We start from the raw sequence: 22,722 nt of genomic DNA on the forward strand, positions 1-22,722 counted from the left end.
CTGCATGTAGTCATTCCACTCCAGGAATCCTTTTCCCACCCCCCACCCTGTAACACACTTGATATTCTGGATTTCAAATGATTGTCTATGTGATTAAAATGTGGTTCAAAGGAAAAGGGAAATACAAGTATTATCTGAGTTTTCATGGGGTAAGAATAGTGTCTACTAGTGTCTTAACTAGCTAGCTAGCTACCTACCTACCGGTGTCAACCCCACCTCCCACCTGCTGTGTACCAGCATCCTCCTAGCTAGCTAGCTAATTAGCTAACTAGCTAGCACACAGTGTCCTTCCCTCCAGTGCCCAACAGGCAGGGGGACAATGGACACTGTCTACCATTGTCTCTAGCTAGCTAGCTACCGGTATTGTCGCCCCCGCCTCTTCTTCTGTGGGTTTTATCAGCAGTTGGTTTCCAGCGTTATGGTGCATTAGCATTACCATTACTGGAGCACTGGTGTGTGAAGAATCCAATACTTTAACTTGTATGCGGTACAAATCACATTATTGTGGAAGCACCTCCTCTAAGAGTAGGAATTAGGCTGTTTGAGAAGGTTTGAATCCTAAACAACCTGCATACACATTGTTTGAAGCAATAGACACTTCACAGCTACTGTAGTAGGTGTGTGCTGGAAAACCTTTGTAGAGCATGGGTGGAGTAGGCATTGTGGTAATCGTGAATTTTCTTTCTTTTTCAGCTTCAGACAAATGAATATGTCTCACTTAAAACATAGTTTTCTGTTCTTAATAATACTGTATCTGCATTGCAATACTCTTAAATGACTACCATAATACATTTTATGGCTGAATTTCTATAGTCTTACAAGGTTTCCTTTCCATGTTTCTTTTCTTTTCCACATCATAAAGGCGAATATCAATACTCATTTTGATCGGGACTGGGACTGGGAGGTGGTCGCCTCTATGAGACATACTGACCATTCTCTTTTGTGTATAGTTTTGACACCCCCTCCCAGACCCGACACACACACACACACACACACACACACACACACACACACACACACACACACACACACACACACACACACACACTGAAGAAATAGACCCTTCCCAGACCCGCACACACACACACACACACACACACACACACACACACACACACACACACACACACACACACACACACACACACACACACACACACACTGAAGAAATAGACCCTTCACAGCTACTGTTGTATGTGTGTGCTGGAAAACATTTTCACGTCTCTTCTCTTTCATTTGTCTCCTATCCTTCATTTGTCCCCTCTCTTTCACAGATATGGAAACACAGAATATGTATATCTGTTTTCCAGCATAGCTCTAAAGCAACCAGGTTACAGTTAGTTGATGATGAATAAAACACATTAAACAACCTACCTTTATTTCAGGAAAATAACTTGTATCAACTTTCTCTCATTTTACAATTTAATAAAGATAGCTTACCAAAAGGATTTAGCCAATCCCTTGCAACCTGTATCACACGTACGTACACACACACACACACACACACACAAACACACACGCATGTGCACACACGCACACACTCCATAAAAAGGCCAATGAATACACAGTTGACACATCAAACCCATAAATGTCAAACAACTCAACTTTAAATTCCTGAAAATTAAGTTTATCTCATACTGGTTTCCACTTATACGCCGGTTATAACTGATTTAAATAATACAATTATCATTGAAATGATACTTAACTTATTCTCTCTCTCTCTCCAGGGGTACATACATTACATTACATTCCATTACATAAAAGGTCATACATACATTACATTTTTATATAGTAATATATGATAATGTCATACATTTGCCAAGTCAAGCATGACCAGAAAGAGAAGGAATGAGATGAAGAGAGAGGGGGAGATATAGAATAGAGGGATGAGCTCAAAGATGGAGAAAAATAGCTGGAAGGAGTTGAGGATATCTGCGAGGAGGTGGGGATTACCTGGGGTGTATTCACTAGGAACCAAACAGAACCAAAGATAAACAAATGGAAGCAAACAGAACAAAACGGGGAGAAACCTAGCTGAATTTGTCCAATAACAACTCTAGTTTTCGTTGCAAAATGTTTTCCATTTGGAGTTAACGGTTTCCATTGCAAAATGTTTTGCTGCGGTCTGCAACTACTAAATGCGACTACTAAATGCACCCCAGAAACTCCAGCAGTGAGTTCCAGTTACAGCTGACAGACTGCAGAGTTCAACAGCATCCCATGTATCATCAATGAAGTACTGTCCCCACCTGGTGGGGAATAGAGGTTATTAGAAAAAAAGGTTATCCTACTTTTGGTCATAAAAATAATTCATACATAAAAGAAGGCTATAATGACTAAACTAAAATACAACTATTCAAAAAAATAAGCACACACACACAACCTCAGATCAATTTAGATGAACCTTATAACTGTAATAGTGGTGATGAGAAGATAAGACAGGAGGTAATAGAACAAGGCCTGTATAATAAACCTCAAAAGGTGGATTTATGCTCTGATAGCGATAGGGTGAGAGAGATAAAATAATATCTTATCTCTCGCAGCATGCAGTGAGTGTGTTCTCTCTTTATCTCGCTAGGTATGAAGTGAATCAGAGTGTGATTGCACATAGTCAGTTGAAGGGTAGGAAGCTACAGGACAGAGTCTGTCAGTCAGTAGTGCTGGTGCTCAGAGTAGTGAGCTAGAGGTTAGAGTCAGACGGCTTAGAGTTGGGAGTTTTGCTTGGACTCTGGTGCAACTACAAAGTGTTTTGGACATATTGTTGGTTATTGTGGGACATATCACCATTGACTGTCTTCCTGAGGTGACCCTGTAGCTTAAGGCATGCTGTTAAGGCTAGGTCTCCTCAGCCTACTGGCTCTCTCTCCCTCTCTGGCTGCCCCACACCAAGGCTCCCTCCCTGGAGTGGATTCTCCCCACAGGAGCTCCAGAAACAACAAGCTGCTGCTCATCTCATTCGATGGGTTCCGTTGGGACTATGACAGGGACGTGGACACCCCTCATTTGGACACGATGGGCCGGGACGGCGTCAGGGCTGCCTACGTCACACCCCCCTACCTCACCATCACCAGCCCCACACACTTCACCCTGCTCACAGGTAAACTATTGCCAGGGTTGGGGAGTAACGAATTACATGTAAGGGATTACAAAAAAAACGGTAACTGTAATCCGTTATATTACCAGCAAAAATATTGTAATGAGATTACAGATATTTTTTTTTAACTAGATGATTACATGAAGGATTACTTTTAAATTCCGAAAGGATGTTCACGAAAAAAATATTTTACACTTCTCTGTTTTGTCAATAACATTCAAATCAGCATTGAAAAAAGGCGCAAATTTAAGTTTGTTCCACCTGAGCATGTCTGATCACAAGTCAGAGGCCGCTATGATGAGACACCAAATGTGTTTGATGGATTGCAGGAAAAGAGCAGGAATAGGCTTTTGTAGGCTGCTGTACAGTCCAAACTATGTCTTCCAATGGTGCGACTGCTGTCGTCATCCAAACATTATCCAATTTCAATAAACGCTTGCAGGTAAGAATGAGAGCAGTGGTGTAGTTTACAGCGATATGGATATTACTTATTGTTGATATCTACATAGCGTAAGTGATATCTACAAAGCGCATTGACGTGAGTCATACTGCTGCTCTCTCATTTAGCTATTTGCGCCATACGGATGGATGGTGGTTGTTGTGGATGGCTGTTCAGAAATCTAAATGTGTATTTGAACCCAATAATGGTTGAATTCAAGAAGTTTAAGCTGCCTATCAATCATTGTTTTTGAAACCAGTGGACAGCGAGTGAAAAATGCACTCTTGCAACAGCTGCATAGTGCGGATCCCAGCCTATGGAATAAAAATTGGGCTTTTATTGCTGAATGTAATTCATGCTGATTAAAATAAAATCCATAGGCCTAATGGACACATGCTCAAACTCGCACACTTTTGATAGAGTTGCCACTGTACATCGATTTCTGGACTTATTAAAAATTATATATATTGATGTAAAGATATAATTTTATCATATCATTATATGTAGTAGTTTTGTCCCTTTAAGGCACCTGTAACCCCCCCTTGCTTACCTACATTGAAGTACTTGAAATGTTCTTCCTGTGAAACGCATTAAACAATGCCAACGTTAATTTCTACTCCCGTCTCATGTCCTGTCCTTATATTAGTTGTTAAAGTAATACAGTGTGCTTTACAACAAAACTGGCGACGAGGAAGAAACATTCTCACATTTGTGCTCATTATCTTCGGCCGAAAGTCTGAGTTAAATTCATAATTTCTTCCACTGTAGAAAGACGCAAACAAAACGTGGAGCTAGCCAGTCAAGTGAAGCTAGCTAGCTTTTGATGTCACAGCAACGAGAGGCTCGAGGGATAGGAAAAGTTTCGCTGAGGGAGAAAGTGAAGTCATCATGAGTTAAAAGACTAAAAAAAGGGTCTGGGAGTAAGGGACCATTTGAAAAGTGTAAGAAAGAAAAATAAACTGAAAATGTCTGCATTGGTTGGAAATATAGGAAAATTTGATGAATCTGTGGAACAATGGAGTTCTTGCACAGAACGTTTTGAGTACTTTTTGTTGGCAAATGGAATTAAAGCAGAAGTCGTTGTGCCAACATTTTGACTGTTATGGGAAGAAAAACATAAATCTACTGCACAGCCTAGTAACGCCTGAAAAACCTGGTGATAAATCATATGATGAAACTGTGGCTACCTTTAAAGGACATTATTCTCCAAACCACTGATAATCGCAGAGAGATTCAGGTTTCATAAGAGAAATCAAGAGGAGGGGGAATCAATCTCTCAGTTTGTGGCTGTATTGAAACAGTTATCTGAACACTGTGAATTTGGGCGAATACTGAGTGACACTATACGTGATAGGTTAGTGTGGCATGAGCAGCGAGGCAATTCAGAAACGCCTTTTTGACTGAGAGTAACTTAACCTCTCTGGGCTAGTGGAATCCCGTGGCGCGATATTCAAATACCTTAGAAATGCTATTACTTCAATTTCTCAAACATATGACTATTTTACACCATTTTAAAGACTCTCGTTAATCTAACCACACTGTCCGATTTCAAAAAGGCTTTACAACGAAAGCAAAACATTAGATTATGTCAGCAGAGTACCCAGCCAGAAATAATCAGACACCCATTTTTCAAGCTAGCATATAATGTCACAAAAACCAAAACCACAGCTAAATGCAGCACTAACCTTTGATGATCTTCATCAGATGACACTCCTAGGACATTATGTTATACAATACATGCATGTTTTGTTCAATCAAGTTCATATTTATATCAAAAAACAGCTTTTTACATTAGCATGTGACTAGCATTCCCACCGAACACTTCCGGTGAATTTACTAAATTACTCACGATAAACGTTCACAAAAAACATAATTATTTTAAGAATTATAGATACAGAACTCCTTTATGCAATCGCAGTGTCCGATTTTAAAATAGCTTTTCAGTGAAAGCACATTTTGCAATATTCTGAGTAGATAGCCCGGCCATCACAGGCTAGCTATTTTGACACCCACCAAGTTTGGTACTCACCAAACTCAGATTTACTATAAGAAAAATTGGATTACCTTTGCTGTTCTTCGTCAGAATGCACTCCCAGGACTTCTACTTAAACAACAAATGTTGGTTTGGTTCCAAATAATCCATAGTTATATCCAAATAGCGGCGTTTTGTTCGTGCGTTCAAGACACTATCCGAAGGGTAACGAAGGGTGACGCGCCCGGCGCGTTTCGTGACAAAACATTTAAAAATATTCCATTACCGTACTTCGAAGCATGTCAAACGCTGTTTAAAATCCATTTTTATGTGATTTTTCTCGTAAAATAGCGATAATATTCCAACCGGGAGTCGTTGTTTTCGTTCAAAGACTGAAAATGTAAACATGGAGTCGTCTCGTGCACGCACGCGCCCGTCTCATTGTTCTCAGATCGACCACTTACCAAATGCGCTACTGTTTTTCAGCCATGGGCTGCAAAGTCATCATTCAACGTTCTGGCGCCTTCTGAGAGCCTATGGGAGCATTAGAAAATGTCACGTTACAGCAGAGATCCATTGTTTTGGATAGAGATGACAAAGAAGGCCAAGAAATGGTCAGAGAGGGCACTTCCTGTTTGGAATCTTCTCAGGTTTTGGCCTGCCAAATGAGTTCTGTTATACTCACAGACACCATTCAAACAGTTTTAGAAACTTTAGGGTGTTTTCTATCCAAATCAATTATATGCATATTGTAGTTACTGGGCAGGAGTAGTAACCAGATTAAATCGGGTACGTTTTTTATCCGGCCGTGCAAATACTGCCCCCTATCCCCAACAGGTTAACATTGCAGAGAGCAATAGAAGTGAGTACGTCAATGGAAATGGCAAATAAAGACGCACAACAGCTAAGTGCATCGACCCAAGTGCACAAGGTGTCTACGGAGTTAAAAAACAAGGCAGGAGGTGGCAAGCCAGGCTATCGCTGTTGGAAACCAGGTCACCAAGCAGAAGAGTGTTGGTGCAAAGACTTAGACAGCAGAAGTTGTGGAAAAAAGAGTCAAATCGAACATGCATGTAAAAACAAAAAGAGACAATCAAACATAAGTACTGAACAAAGGAAAAGGGACTTCAGGGAGTACAAAAAGAAAGTGCATAAAATGGAGCACACAGAGGATGAACAAAGTGATACCCTGTCTGAAGGGGAAGAATCTTTGCATGTTTTGTCCATCTCAGACAATGGACATGGGTACTGGGTGACACCGCTACTGGATGGAAACGCAGTACGGATGCAAGTGGACACAGGAGCAGCCATATCTTTGCTGTCTGAGGCTGTATACCAGGAGAAACTACATCACCTCACACTACAGCCCACAAAGATGACGCTGAAAACATACACCAGTGAGATTGTTCCAGTGAGAGGAAGCGTGATTGTTACAGTGGAGCTCAACAAACAGAAGGTAAAGCTACCACTCTACATTGTGAAAGGCAACCATCCAGCATTGCTAGGACACACATGGCTGGAAAAGATCAAACTAAACTGGCAGGAATTCACATGGTGGCAAAAGAGGACACAAACCTACAAGGGATATTGAGGAAACACGCGGATGTGTTCAAATGAGAACTTGGCAGTATGAAGGACATAACAGTTAAACTGACCGTGAAACCAGACAGCAAGCCAAAATGCTTCAAAGCTAGACCTGTCCCATACGCCTTAAAACCAAAAGTTAAAATTGAGCTAAACAGACTAGTCGAGAGTGGAGTATTGGATCCAGTAAATGTTAGTGAATGGGCTACACCCTCTGTTCCAGTCATAAAAAAAGATGGATCACTCAGACTCAGTGGTGATTTCAAATTCACCATTAACCCAGTCTTGGCTGCTGAAAAATATCCACTACCCTTTATTGACAACCTCTTTTCTGGTTTAGCTGGAGGACAAATATTCAGTAAGATAGGCCTGACATAAGTCTATCTACAGATGCATGTGGACCAAGAGTCACAAGAACTGTTGATCATGGTGACTCACAAAGGACTGTACAGGTACCGGAGGCTTCCTTTTGGAATCACCTCAGCTCCAGCCTTGTTTCAGAGAGCTATGGACCAGATACTGAGCAGGCTTACTGGGGTCCAATGTTACCTCGATGATCTACTCATCACCAGTAAAGACGAGTAGGAGCACATGAGAAACCTGAACGCTACACTACAGAGATTGGAGGAGTATGGTCTGAGGGTCCGGAAGGACAAATGCAAATCCGGCCCTTTGTTGAGTACCTGGGCCACGTCATCGACAGTTCGGGGCTCCACAAGGTGCCATCGAAGGTGAAGGTCGTTGCGGAAACTCCATCCCCACAGAACGTGAGTCAGCTGAGATCATTCTTAGGTCTACTGACATACTACGCAAAGTTTGTGCCAAACCTAGCTAACATGTTAAAGCCACTGCATGAACTTTTGAACAAAACCAAACTGGAAGTGGACAGACAGATGTGAGGAGGCCTTCAAGTGAAAACAGCCTTAGCTCAGTCAGAGGCCCTAACCCACTTCAACCCCAACTTTCCATTGCAGTTGGCATGTGATGCATCGCCTTATGGCGTTGGTGCGGTTGTCTCACAAATCATGCTATCAGGTGAAGACAGGCCAATTGCTTTCGCATCACGGACCTTAAGTAATGCCGAGAGCAATTATGCACAGATAGAGCGTGAAGCACTCACCATTGTGTTTGAAGTTAAGAAATTTCATCAGTTTCTGTTTGGCCGACGAATCCCACTGCTGACGGACCATAGACCCCTCACCTCTGTCTTTGGTCCCCACACCGGCATTCCGTCGCTTGCAGCCAGCCGCATGCAGCGATGGGCATTATTGTTATCTGCTCACCAGTACGATATCAAGTACAGAAGGTCTGAGCAGCCTCTCAAGGCTTTCCTTACCTTTCGCACACACTGAGCACTCCCAAACTGAAATCTACTACTTCAAGGAAGTGACGAATGCCCCAGTTACATCTGTCGAGGTAAAAAAGTTCACCCACACTGATCCAGTGATGTCTGAGGTCGTGGACATTGTCACTCGTGGAAAAGAAGCTGTCGGACAGCCTACAACATTACCTAGTGAGGAGAAACCAGCTCACAGTTCAGTTTGGATGCTTGCTATGGGGTTTTCGAGTCATCATACCGCCGCCACTGAGAAGGCAGGTGCTTGAAGAACTCCATTCAGGGCACTGTGGCATGGTGAAAATGAAGGAGCTACTTTTGGTGGCCAGGTTTGGACGCACCTATCGAAGACAGGGTCAAGTCATGTTCTGCATGTCAAAAGATGAGGAACATGCCTCAGCTAGCACCACTACACCCATGGGACTTCCCAGAGGAGCCTTGGCAGCGAGTCCACATAGACTATGCAGGCCCACTGAAGGATCGTATGTTCTTAGTCGTTGTTGACGCACACAGCAAATGGCCTGAGGTCACAGTGATGAAGAGCACCTCAGCAGAGAGAACCATCGAAGAGCTACGGTCAATCTTCAGTCGCTTCGGCTTGCCAATGCAACTCGTTAGCGATAATGGCCCCCAACTGGCCAAGGCTGTCCTCTCGTGCCACTTCTATAACAGGTTTATGTGGTAAATCTGTTGAGGTTTCCGTCTCCCCGGTTGCCGTATGCGGTAATTGACAGGTCCCATCTTCTCGACCACCTTGTATGGTACGTGCCATGTTGCCAGGAACTTACTTTCGGCCATTGTGGAGAAAGAGTGTCTAATGGTGAAGTGGGTGCTAAACATTCAAGTATTACCTGTTGGGTACCCACTTCACCCTGGTCACGGACCATGCTCCCCTGGTCTGTAAGGACACAAAGGTCAGCCACAGCAGGTAAGCCACCAGGGGGAAACTCGTCGAGGCCTGGTGACAGACGGAGTATACATCTGCTGGACGTGCCAGGTCTCGACGGGCTCTCCACCCAGGACTAATTGGGGCTGATTGGGGAGTTGGTGAGTAATCAAGGGCTGATTGCTCATCAGCTGTACAAGCCCCATAAAACTGCCAGAAGGGCAGCACACAGGGGAGGACTGGGGGAACTGAGGTGACTTCCATATACCGGAGCTAAGACGAGGGAGTTGAGTTTGTGTGCCCGACAGGATACAGCAAGACCTGGAGCCCAGAAGACGGTATCCCGGAGAGGGTCTCATGGGGGAGACCTTTTCTTTTTGATTTATTATTTAATAAACACCCTTGAAACCGAGCTAATCATACTCTGTCTGTGTCTGATCTGTGTAAACGTCTTGACCAAACCCCCTGGTCTGCCACAGTTGGCATAACAGTTTAGCTACCATCAAAAGTCTACTATCAAAATTGGAAACAATGTTTCATTTTTAAGATTTGCTGACAGGACGAAATACAACACTTCTACATGGAGCATGTGCGTGCACCATCGAGACCCGCAAGCAACTTCTTCACAACCCTGGGGTGTATTCCTTACGTAAACCGTTTACCATTTAAGAACCAAATGGAAGCAAACAGAGCAAAACAAGAGTTTCTATTGGACAAATTCAGGTAGGTCACCTCCACGTTTCATTCTGTTTGCTTCCGTTTAAGAAACGTTTTGTAACAGAATCGTTTGATTGAAATCTCCCCAAAACATATATTAAAACATGGGCTTTACAATTGCTTGTAACCACTGTCTGCAACATTTTATCAACATAGAAGTCCAAAAGTAACACCCTGATAAAAAATTATTTGGTCTAAAATAGTCTAGCAACAAGTCTTAACAGATGTTTGACTCATGGATTGTTCTACTACAGGTGACAGCCCTGAAAAAAAAACACAGGGAAGCATTGTCTATAGCCCAATTAAGCCAGTAGCCTCATAGGCCTAGAGCAAGTCTACCCAAATCACCTAAACATAAACACACAATTATTTTCTAAGCCAAAACCAATTGCTGAATGGCTTCTTATTCGGGTAAAATAGGCCTTGTGGTGATGTGCCTGTGAACTGTTCCTGCTCCTGAACAAGGCAGTTCCTAGGCCATCATTCCTAGGCCATCATTGAAAATAAGAATTTGTTCTTAACTGACTTGCCTAGTAAAATAAATATAAAACATTAAGAACCCCTGCTCTTTCCATGACATAGACTGACCAAGTGAAAGTTATGATCCCTTATTGATGTCACTTGTTAAATCCACTTCAATCAGTGTAGCTGAAGGGAAGGAGACAGGTTAAAGAAGGATTTTTAAATGTTGAGACAATTGAGACATGGATTGTGTAGGTGTGCCATTGAGAATGAATGGGCAAGACAACAGTGCCTTTGAACGAGGTGTGTCAAGAACTGCAACTCCAACTTTCCAGTGTCTATCAAGAATAGGACATCCATCCAACTTGACACAACTCTCGGCCGCATTGGAGTCAACATAGGCCAGCATCAATGTTCCCTCTAAGCTGCGCATGGACATGCAGCTCCCCTCTGACTGCTGTGCAGAAGAAATATGAGCCTGTGCAGAGAAGCACGAGATTGAAATTCACTCAACTTTCTACAGTTTTCCCCTTTAGTCAACACTGTCAACGTTTCGCTCTACTGTTGGAATTGTGATCAAATCAATGCAATATTAGCCACTTTCAATGTAATATACCGAAACAAAACAAACTATGCAAGATTTTGTATGCAAAACTAACTGTGCAAGAGATTTTCTTGTAGGCAGAGCGCATTGGAGTAGGATTCCATTGCATCGAAAGGCATGACTCATGCTTGTACTCTAAATTGGAATAGGATTATATTGCATTGACAAGCATGACTCAGGGTAGTATTCTACACAGACCAGTACTCTACACAGACCAGTGCGCCATAACCAATCAGAGCTGCAGTCGGCCTATTTGCAGATAGTCATTGCCATATATGGATCTGTGCCATTCACTTTGAACTGGACTGTGTTTAGGCTACAGTATGAGCTGTCACAAGTAGATGCGCTTGTTTTGAGATCAAAGTGAGAGCTGCATGTAACCACGTGTGCACATTTGTTCATATTCTTTGCTAGTTAGTGAGTTATTAGCTCAGTTATAGATAATTTCTAGTCAACAATTGGGGAGTGGTTGCTTCAAACGAGCACAAAATGTGGATCCATCTTTGAAAAGCGAGTCAGGTAAAGAGCTTTTTTATGTCTTAAAGGGGAATTTGTTTTATTTTAAGACAGCCTTGAATAAGCTAAGTAGCCAATAGGCAGAACATAATTTGTCTGATTTTCTGTAATAATGGTATGTGAATAACAATGAATTTTATTTTGTACAGTGGTTTCTTGCATCAGAAACAACATTTTTAGTCACCTCCTTGACTGAAGGACAAGTGGATAAACAGGTTAATTTCAATCCCTGCAGGTTTTTTTTTTCAAAAGTCTCAAAGAATGTTAGTGTTGAACACCACACATTGGCTGCTACTGTAGGCTGAATGATAGAACAGATATTTCCATGTTAAAATGTTATGTGATGCGTTTTTCTCCATTGTTTTTGATGGTAGTCCACTCTGGTACACCTACATTATGATCAAATAGCCACAGTAGCCTACTTGTAACTTAAAGGGGGTAGCCTCAGTGGTCACAGTAAAAAGGGCCGGAAGTTGCAGAAAATGTTATTACTTTTCAAGTTTGCGCTCAGCATACCTGAAATGTTCTTTGTGCCAAAACAAATTTGAGGGAATATTGGCCAGCGTCCCTGTGGAACGCTCTTGACACCTTGTAGAGTCCATGCCCCAACGAATTTACGCTGTTCTGAGGGCAAAAGGGATGGAGCTCAATATTAGGAAGATGTTTCGAATATTTGGTGTACCCAGTGTAAAATATTGCTAAAGCAAGTTAACATTCTGTGTTTAAGACATTATGATATAACAAACGCCAGAGTCTGATTACTATTAGGCTATAATTTACTTTGTGACAGACACCATTCTGCAACCCATCCGGCTCCAGAAGAGATGAATGAGTGTCCATGGTCCTATTGGCCTATTATAAGCCAACAAGACAATGGAGGTCTATCAACACCACATTCACAGCCCCACTTATAAGGTCTCTAACCATGGAACTGCCTCCTGCTTGTTGCTTGTCTCTGTTCCTCAGGTCGGTACATAGAGAACCATGGAGTGATCCACAATATTTGGTTCAACACTACGACCCAGGAGAAGAAACAGTACTACATGACCCAGTTTGTGGATTCCTACTGGGACAACGGGAGTCTTCCCATCTGGATAACAGCGCAGAGACAAGTGGGTGCAACACACACAAACACACACACACAAATAATATCACTCTCTCTCTCTCTCTCTCTCTCTCATACCTTTCTTAATTCCTTCCACATCCCTTGGTGGGTCTGAAGCTACTGTATAATTGTAATGTATTACAGCTCCGTTATAAATAGGGTTAGAATCATTTTCACCCTTCCTCTGCCATGCAGGGTCTGAAGGCAGGCTCCCTCCACTTCCCCGGTACGGCCGCCACCTACAAAGGTGAGAGAGTAAAGGTCAGCCAGGTGGAACCTCGTTTCTATGAGCACAACAATGAGACGGACTGGAGGATCAATATCGACAAGGTGATTGGTCAGTGGTTCTCCAAGGAGGACCTAGACTTTGTGTCTTTGTACTTCGGTGAACCAGATGCAACGGGACACAAGTATGGACCAGATTCCCCGGAGCGCCGGGAGATGGTCCAACAAGTGGACCGGACCGTGGGATACATCCGTGATACCACCCGGAATCACGGCCTCTCCGATCGGCTCAACATCATTATCACGGCTGATCACGGAATGACCACTGTGCTCCGGAATGGCCTGGTCGACGAGATCATCCTGTCCAAGATTCCAGGATTTGACTTCCGGGATATCAAGTTCCAACTGGTGGATTATGGACCATCAGGAATGCTTCTTCCCAAAGAGGGAATGCTGGAGAAGGTGTACCAGGCCCTGAAAGGGGGCCACCCTCACCTGCATGTGTATAAGAAGGAGGACATGCCTGGTAGGCTTCACTATAGTAACCACCCTCGCCTCCTGCCCCTGATTCTCTTCGCTGATCAAGGATATGTCATCAATGGCGTGAGTGTGCCGAAACAGTGTCCTAACAGTACTATATTGTTGTTCTTTATACACTCTACTCAGGAGATGGGCGTAATTTTTCCAGATCAGGTCATGTGGTCAGAACAAACTCTCTTCGTACTGTCTTGATGGCATGCATTGAAGTTCTGTTACCAAAAACCATTGCAATCTCTGCACTAAAACCCTATAAGCACTCTTTCATTATCATCTGTACAGTTTTTCCCAGTCCAGTACAACAAGGGAGAGCACGGCTATGATAACCAGATGATGGACATGAAGCCGTTCTTCAGAGCTGCGGGGCCTGACTTCCAGAAGAACCTGGCTGTGGGACCCTTTGAGACGGTCAATGTGTACCCGCTGATGTGCCACCTCCTGGGCATCAAACCGGAGGTCAACGATGGGTCCCTGGAGGTCACCCGCCAGATGCTGGTTCCCAAGAAGGACCAGGGATCCTATGAGAGTAAGCCTTTTAGTTTATAATTTATTGACAGAATATTTATGTGCAGAACAACATTGGATATTCAAAACATGAATGCTGCTTGGACAGAATTATAAACTTTTCCTATTCCCCATTAAGTGGGTTTACCAATGGAATTACATTACTCTTTTGTACTTTTGGCTTCATAATGGAGAAACATATTTTGATCACATTTTCACAGGGGTCGTTGAATGGAGACCAAGGCACAGCGTGTATTGTGCTCATTCTTAGATTTGAATGAAAACACTTCAGCAACAAAACGACCAACAACAGTCCCGTCAGGTACACTAGACTAAACGGAAACAACCACCCACAAAACCCCATGAAAAACAGGCTGCCTAAGTATGGCTTCCAATCAGAGACAACGATAGACAGCTGCCTCTGATTGGAAACCATACCTGGCCACAACATAGAAAATGACAACATAGAATGAAACTCTAGACCACCCACATAGACAACAGAAAACCCAAAACACATAGACAAAACACCCTCCTGTCACGCCCTGACCAATCTACTAGGGAAAAATGACCTCATACCAGGGTCAGGACGTGACACACATGAAAGTGAGCTTTTATTTGTCATCATGTCACGGTTGTCGTAAGGAGAGGACCAAAACGCAGCAGGGACATGTATACTCATCTTCTTTATTGACAGGAAAAGAAGGGAAAAACCAAACAAACACGTATACAAAAATAACAAAACAATGAACGACAAAATAACAGTCTTGAAGGCAACACAGCAATCCAAGAACAATCTCCCACAAACACTTAACCAAACACATACCCATATATAGGACTCTCAATCAGAGGCAACTAGAAAACACCTGCCTCCAATTGAGAGTCCAACCCCAATCAACTAGACATAGAAATACAACAGACTAGAAACCACAGAAATACAAACATAGAACATAACCCCCGAAAACCCAGAACTAACTAAACAAACACCCTACTAAATAAATCACCACCCCGAACCACATAAACAAAATACCCTCTGCCACGTCCTGACCAAACTACAATAACAAATAACCCTTATACTGGTCAGGACGTGACACATCAACTGTTAACAGGTTAGTAATCAATATTCAACAACAAACAGCTTAAATGTTGAGGAAATGAATTTAAGCTTGACCAAGGACAGAATCATAAGCTGTCTTTTTCTTACACCCCATTGCTCAAGTTTACCCAGGGAATTATATGGCCCTTATCTCATGTTGTTGAACATTTGCCTTTATAGGGAAACATGTTTTGGATAGATCAGGACATCAGTAAGATCTACCAAATGCCTATCCCATGATAACAATCTTTCCAATGCTAGTTCTAAACCTTGAACCCGTGCAGATGTATCTGATAAACATTATAACATATTCTGATAATAAATGTTGCAGATCCATATCTTGTTTTATGCCTTGATATGAGAACGTAATCTAACAGGATGATCGCCATGTGATTGTGTCCTACACAGCAAATTCCCCAGTGTTAAATGAACACTAAAGTGTGGACCAATATAGACACTATTGAATTAGCACACTGATTTGTGTAAAGCTTTTTTGCATATTTCCCAGAGTGCTTTGGTTTTCATGAGAATTATAGAGTTACCACATGACTGAATTTGTTAGTGACAGAGACATCCTTGTTGCATACATCCAATTTAGTCCTATGTACTTTACCAAGTGAGATTCTGAGTGAATATGTTATCATTTAAGGTCCCGAACAGACATTCTAATTCCCATCTAAAATAGGCTTTTGAGTGGCTAAAATATCATAATATTTTTTGGGGGATAAAAATGCTCAAAGTTAAATAAAAATAAAAATTCTCTCATGGCTTTCCTTCTAACTACCAGGAAGTTTGAGAAGACAGACTGAGTGGGCGGGGAACTTATATTCATGAGCTCACCTTGACTGACAGCTCTTTGACTGACAGCTCAACTCACTTGGATGCAGTGAGCAGTGTTGCACTAAAATCATCTCAAGCTAATTTGGTGATACACAAAGCAACTCAAACAACATTGAAATTGCATCACTAACCAGGTTTCCAATCCTACCTTTTTCTCACCAATTGGTAGTTACAGTCTTGTCCCATCGCTGCACCTCCCGTACGGACTTAGGAGAGGCAAAGGTCGAGAGCCATGTGTCCTCTGAAACACAATCCTGCCAAGCCGCACTGCTTGCTTAACCCAGAAGCCAGCCGCACCAATGTGTCAGAGGAAACACCGTACAACTGGTGCCCGTAGTCAGCGTACATGCACCCGGCCCACAACAAGGAGTCGCAGAGGGCGATGGAACAAGGACATCCCGGCCTGCCAAATCCTCCCCTAACCCAGACAACACTGGGTCAATTGTGCGCTGCCTCATGGGTCTCCCGGTCACAGCCAGCTGCGACACAGCCTGGGATCAAACCTGGGTCTGTAGTGACACCTCTAGCACTGCAATGCAGTGCCTTAGACCGCTGCGCCACTCCGCAGGCCCTCCATACAACATTTTTATGCAAGTAAAGTACATGTTAAATAAAAAATGTCCTGACAGGCATGAAAACAAATCAAAGTTTATTTGTCACGTGCGCCGAATACAACAGCTGTAGACCTTACAGTGAAATGCTTACTTACAGGCTCTAACCAATAGTGCAAAAAAGGTATTAGGTGAACAATAGGTAAGTAAAGAAATAAAAACAACAGTAAAAAGACAGTGAAAAAACAGTAGTGAGGCTATACAGTAGCGAGGCTATAAAAGTAGCGAGGCTACATACAGACACCGGTTAGTCAGGCTGATTGAGGTAGTATGTACATATTGATATGCTTAAAGTGACTATGCATATATGATGAACAGTGAGTAGCAGTAGCGTAAACAGGGGGTAGTGGGTGGCTGGGACACAATGCAGATATCCCGGTTAGCCAATGTGCGGGAGCACTGGTTGGTCGGGCCAATTGAGGTAGTATGTACATGAATGTATAGTTAAAGTGACTATGCATATATGATAAACTTGATGGAAACAGCACATTTTTCGGGCAAAATTTCCAAATGACGACAAAATAAAACACGTTAGACAAGGTGGGAACATTTTGTGTCTGTAAAATTAAATATGCAAGAACCTATGTAGGAAACCAAACCAAGAATGACCAGTGGTTTTCGGATTCCTTTCTCTGCAAGTTGAATGACTGGATTACTCAAATCAATGGTGCCAACTATACAGACTTTTTGGGATATAAAAAAGGATTTTATCTAACAAAACGACACTACATGTTATCTCTGGGATGTGTTAACATGTCAACAACTTCTGAGTTTTTCGACACCCCCCACCTTTTGTTCCATGCTGGCTGAAGACCTAGCTAGCCACTAACTAGCTAACACCAGGCACAAATTAATAGTGCCATAGATGAATAGCCTAAACTTTTAGTTATATTTGTGACACCCCACAGTCAAGTTTTGGCACCAGTCGAGTAGCTATTTAGCTATATAAACCACGCCCCTCCGCAAACGCACCTTCTCCAATGTTGGTTACAAGGCAATACTTATTTACACTAGGTAAGAAAATATCATGTTGCTTTTGGTGTAATACAGTTAGAATTAGGGTGATGTCACCCTATCCCCTTAATAATCCAGTCTCCTGAATCCATCTGATTGACATGGGGGAGGGGACCAGTAACTATGATCAAACTTTATCAATAAGAATTTGTTCTTAACTGACTTGCCTAGTTAAATAAAGGTAAAACAAACAAAAAAATACTTTATCAATGTAGAAGCAACAGTAATTTTTCTTACTTTGGTCATCATACTTTGATCTAGTATCATCCGAATGTCCAATTTTATGAAAAACATGATTTTGACCGTTCATGACCTTTAAAAAGACTGCTGGTCAACCCAGAAGGAAACCAATTAAAAACCCAGTTAATGGTTAAATTAACCCATGTTTGGGTAATCTGAACAACCCAACATGTTGGGTTATTCACACAACCTGTCACATTATGCTGACTTGCAAAGCTGTGTAATTCCTATTGATATCAAGCCATATTGGGGATATCCAACCTTCAGAATTTTTTATCACCCACAACCACATTCAGAATGACCGCCAGGGTTGGGAAAACTGAAATCTGAGAGTACCTAAAGTATATTTTTACAAACCGGCTCAGAGTTCGCAACAAAAGGGAGACAACGTGGAGACCAGGAGTATCAAAAATATATATTTATTAAATAAAGTAAACTAAGTAATTAACAATGGTGTGTGTAATCAGTAGTGTAAGTGAGTGTTTGCATGCATAAATGTAATAATGCAGGGTGTTGAAGGGTGCCAAAACAGTCAGTCAGTCAGTCAGTCAGTCAGTCAGTCAGTCAGTCAGTCAGTCAGTCAGTCAGTCAGTCAGTCAGTCAGTCAGTCAGTCAGTCAGTCAGTCAGTCAGTCAGTCAGTCAGTCAGTCAGTCAGTCACAACTAACACAACCAAAACCAACAAGGTGTCTGCATGGAGAGAGTCTCCCCAATGACTGTGGAAGAGGTCTATTTATCCTGGGACACAGCCGGGCCCAGGTGCTTCCCATTTAGCTGACGACCCTTCCAACTCCGCCCACCTGCATCCTAATAAGGAAACAAGAACAAAGAGAGAGAATACGGCAGACAGAGTGGGAGGGTCGTCACAATATATACTGGATCAACCTTTTCAGTAAAGGGTGAATTAAATAAAAGTAACATATTGGATTAGTTAAGAAAATGTATGTCATTTATATTTGAGAAGCATAAGATTGATTGATTAATTAATGTAAATGAAAAAACGTAGACATTGAAACAGATAATTCATAAAAACAACCTGCGATAGAGCATTTTGTGAAGTCTGATAATGATGGGCTTGGTTTTGGTTTAGCTCTGGTTATTAACACCAACACTGGAGTTATTTTACACCAAAGAGTGTTAGTTCAATATTTACAGAATTAATTGTTATGTTTTAGAGCATAGGCCCTTAAAATGAGGCCTTATGAAATATGTATTGTGTTTAATAATACAATTTCAATGATAACATTATCTTGGGATCTCACTTGGTGAAGTCCACAGGATTGAAAATGGTTGAATGCAAGAACCATGTCTCTCACTAACAAATATAATCATGGGTGGTAACTCTAAAATTCTCTCAAAAGGTTTGGCACTCTGGGAAATAAAGCTTTACACCAAGGAGTGTGTTAACTTTTCAGTGTCTATACGGGTTCACAATTTCAGTGTTCATTTAACACTGAGAATTTGCTGTGTATCAACGAACAGATTGTAGCACAACTTGTCATAAAGACTCTGAAATTACAAAAGGTTCAAGTTTGTGTTTGTCTTTGTGTGCGTGTGAGCAGGCGTGTGTGCGTGCGCACGTGTGTCCAGTGGTACACACTCAGAATACACCCACTGCATTCAGTCCTGCTTCTCCTGGTAGTACACTGCACTATGATAGTCTAATTTATTTGTAAATGTTTTCTAGACAGGGACATCCAGTGGGATGTCTTCATCGGCCTGTCATCGGTTGCTGGTATATTAGCTCTGGTGTTTGTTGTCACCACAGCTCATGCCATGTTGAAAAGGACTAAAATGGACAAAAGGTAGGCTACATTTGAATGCCCTCGGGCTCTTTTATTGTATTCTATTCTATTGTAATCTGTCTCAGCAACATCTTTACATGACTATCACACGTCTGTAGTACTGACTACTATCTTGCCCTCTCACTTTCTGTTACAGATCTGAAGTCACCCACGAGGATCTCAATGAAAAAGAGTCCGATAAACAAACCTCCTTTTGAAAACCATTACCTTTGTGGGCAGTCATTTGTTTAACAAGTTATTGGGCTTCTGTGTGATTTGAGTGCTAATGTCCTAGTTTAACCAAATAGAATGTCGTTTTTATACCAATGCAATATAAATCTGTATCAGTGTATCAGGGATACCAACACCCTAACTCTAACCCTAGCTCTAACCCTGGCTTCATGTCCACACCCGGTTCAACCCTACAGTATGTTACAAAACCAATAACAAGCTTATTGATTTTGCTGCACTCGTTATGTCTAAGGGTCTTAGGCCTACATGGTCTGTAACCTGGTAGCTACATGGTCTGTAACCTGATTTTATGTGTGCATAAATGTGAGAGGTATGCGTATGCGACCAGGTGTCGGATGCATGTATGCAGAAGATAGCAACCTTAACTTGGAGCTATACAGTAGAGCTATGCAAACACCACAATCGAGTTCCTTTGAACACTGAGTTAAATGGGGAACACTGCAGCATAGTTAAATATTTAACACTTTCAAAAGTGTTATTTTAACACCAGTACACCGTGCTTCTTTCACATGCATTGCTTGCTGTTTGGGGTTTTAGGCTGGGTTTCTGTACAGCACTTTGAGATATCAGCTGATGTACGAAGGGCTATATAAATAAATTTGATTTGATTTGATACAGTGGACTCATATGTTCACTGAATAGTGTATGTTTTACACTTTCAGAGTTAAAGGTACACCATTGATTTTACTGTGCAGCTGCCCAATCAGATTATTGTTATTTCTAAATGATGACCGAAATACAGTACTGTATATACAAAAATAAACCAAAGGTCACATTGCCACCAAGAAAAAAACCTGCAGCCTCCCAAGTCTGCAAGCTTACACACTAATCTCCCCTACAACGGCAAAATGCAGTAACTACCCTTTTGGTCAAAATTGAGTTAAGACTGAAATCAGGCTCTGTAGCATCTGTATTTTATTCTTGTGACAATGTGTCCTGGTTCAATTTTGTTCAGTCAGAGAAAATGGAATGTGAAATTTGCAGTAACTGCAAAATACAAGTAGAAACCAAGGCAAACAGCAGTAACTAAAGTTACTGCACTTTGGCTTAGTTCCAGCATGTTTTGACTGCAGTAACTACACTACCGTTCAAAAGTTTGGGGTCACTTAGAAATGTCCTTGTTTTTGAAAGAAAACCAATTTTTTTGTCCATTAAAATAACATCAAATTGATCAGAAATACAGAATAGACATTGTTAATGTTGTAAATGACTATTGTAGCTGTAAACGGCAGATTTTGCTTTTTTAGGGAATATCTACATAGGCGTACAGAGGCCCATTATCAGCAACCATCACTTCTGTGTTCCAATGGCACGTTGTGTTAGCTAATCCAAGTTTATCATTTTAAAAGGCAAATTGATCATTAGAAACCCCTTTTGCAAATATGTTGGCACAGCTGAAAACTGTTGTCCTGATTGAAGAAGCAATAAACTGTCCTCCTTTAGACTAGTTGAGTATCTGGAGCATCAGCATTTGTGGGTTTGATTACAGGCTCAAAATGGCCAGAAACAAATAACTTTCTTCTGAAGCTCGTCAGTCTATTCTTGTTATGAGAAAGGAAGGCTATTCCATGTGAGAAATTGCCAAGAAACTGGAGATCTCGTACAACTCTGTGTACTACTCCCTTCACAGAACAGCGCAAACTGGCTCTAACCAGAATGGAAAGAGGAGTGGGAGGCCCCGGCTACACAACTGAGCAAGAGGATAAGTGCATTAGAGTGTTTCGGTTGAGAAAAGTATTTTTTTTTTAACATGTTATCTTTTTCACTTCACCAATTTGGACTATGTTGTGTATGTCCATTACATGAAATCCAAATAAAAATCCATTTAAATTACAGGTTGTAATGCAACAAAATAGGAAAAATGCCAAGGGGGGTGAATACTTTTGCAAGGCACTGTATATATATTTTTTTGCAAACGTATTAAAAAATAAACTAAATATCACATTTACATAAGTATTAAGATCCTTTACTCAGTACTTTGTTGAAGCACCTTTGGCAGCAATTACAGCCTCAAGTCATCTTGGGTATGGCGCTACAAACTTTGCACACCTGTATTTGGGGAGTTTCTCCCATTCTTCTCTGCATGTCCTCTCAAACTCTGTCAGGTTGGATGGGGAGCGTCGCTGCACAGCTATTTATAGGTCATGTCCAAGCTCTGGCTGGGCCACTCAAGGACATTCAGAGACATGTCCCGAAGCCACTCCTGCATTGTATTGGCTGTGTGCTTATGGTCATTGTCCTGTTGGAAGGTGAACCTTCACTCTGGAGCAGGTTTTCATCAAGAATCTCTGTATTTTGCTCTGTTCATCGTTGCCTCGATCCTGACTAATCTACCAGTCCCTGCGGCTGAAAAACATCCCCACAGCATGTTGCTTCCACCACCATGCTTCACCGTAGGGATGGTGCCAGGTTTCCTCCAGACGTGACGCTTGGCATTCAGGCCAAATAGTTAAATCTTGGTTTCATCAGACCAGCGAATCTTGTTTCTCATGGCCTGAGAATCCTTTAGGTGCCTTTTGGCAAACTCCAAGCGGGTAGTCATGTGCCTTATTACTGAGGAGTGGCTTCCGTCTGGCCACTCAACCATAAAGGCCTGATTGGTGGAGTGCTGCAGAGATGGTTGTCCATCTGGAAGGTTCTCCCATCTCCACAGAGGAACTCTGGAGCTCTAAGGCCCTTCTCCCCCGATTGCTCAGTTTGGCCGGGTGACCAGCTCTAGGAGGAGTCTTGGTGGTTCCAAACTTCTTCCATTTAAGAATGATGGAGGCCGCTGTGTTTTGGGGACCTTCAATGCTGCAGAAATGTTTTAGTACCCTTTCCCAGATCTGTGCCTTGACACAATCCTGTCTCGGAGCTCTACGGACAATTCCTTTGACCTCGTGCCTTGGTTTTTGGTCTGACATGCATT

General features: G+C 42.1%; 1 protein-coding gene across 1 annotated transcript; it reads left to right on the plus strand.

Moving 5' to 3' along the window:
- Positions 1 to 2,582: 2,582 nt before the first annotated feature.
- Positions 2,583 to 21,647, plus strand: LOC106612024 (ectonucleotide pyrophosphatase/phosphodiesterase family member 7). The gene is made up of 6 exons (XM_014212803.3): positions 2,583 to 3,097; positions 12,577 to 12,722; positions 12,911 to 13,543; positions 13,760 to 14,003; positions 19,466 to 19,583; positions 19,720 to 21,647. The coding sequence occupies exons 1-6, from the start codon at positions 2,824 to 2,826 to the stop codon at positions 19,778 to 19,780; spliced, it is 1,476 nt and encodes a 491-aa protein (XP_014068278.2). The 5' UTR covers positions 2,583 to 2,823; the 3' UTR covers positions 19,781 to 21,647.
- The last annotated feature ends 1,075 nt before the right edge of the window (positions 21,648 to 22,722 follow it).

Source organism: Salmo salar, chromosome 01, assembly GCF_965601325.2.
Source record: "Salmo salar chromosome 01, fSalSal1, whole genome shotgun sequence".
In the NCBI taxonomy this organism is placed as follows: domain Eukaryota; kingdom Metazoa; phylum Chordata; class Actinopteri; order Salmoniformes; family Salmonidae; genus Salmo; species Salmo salar.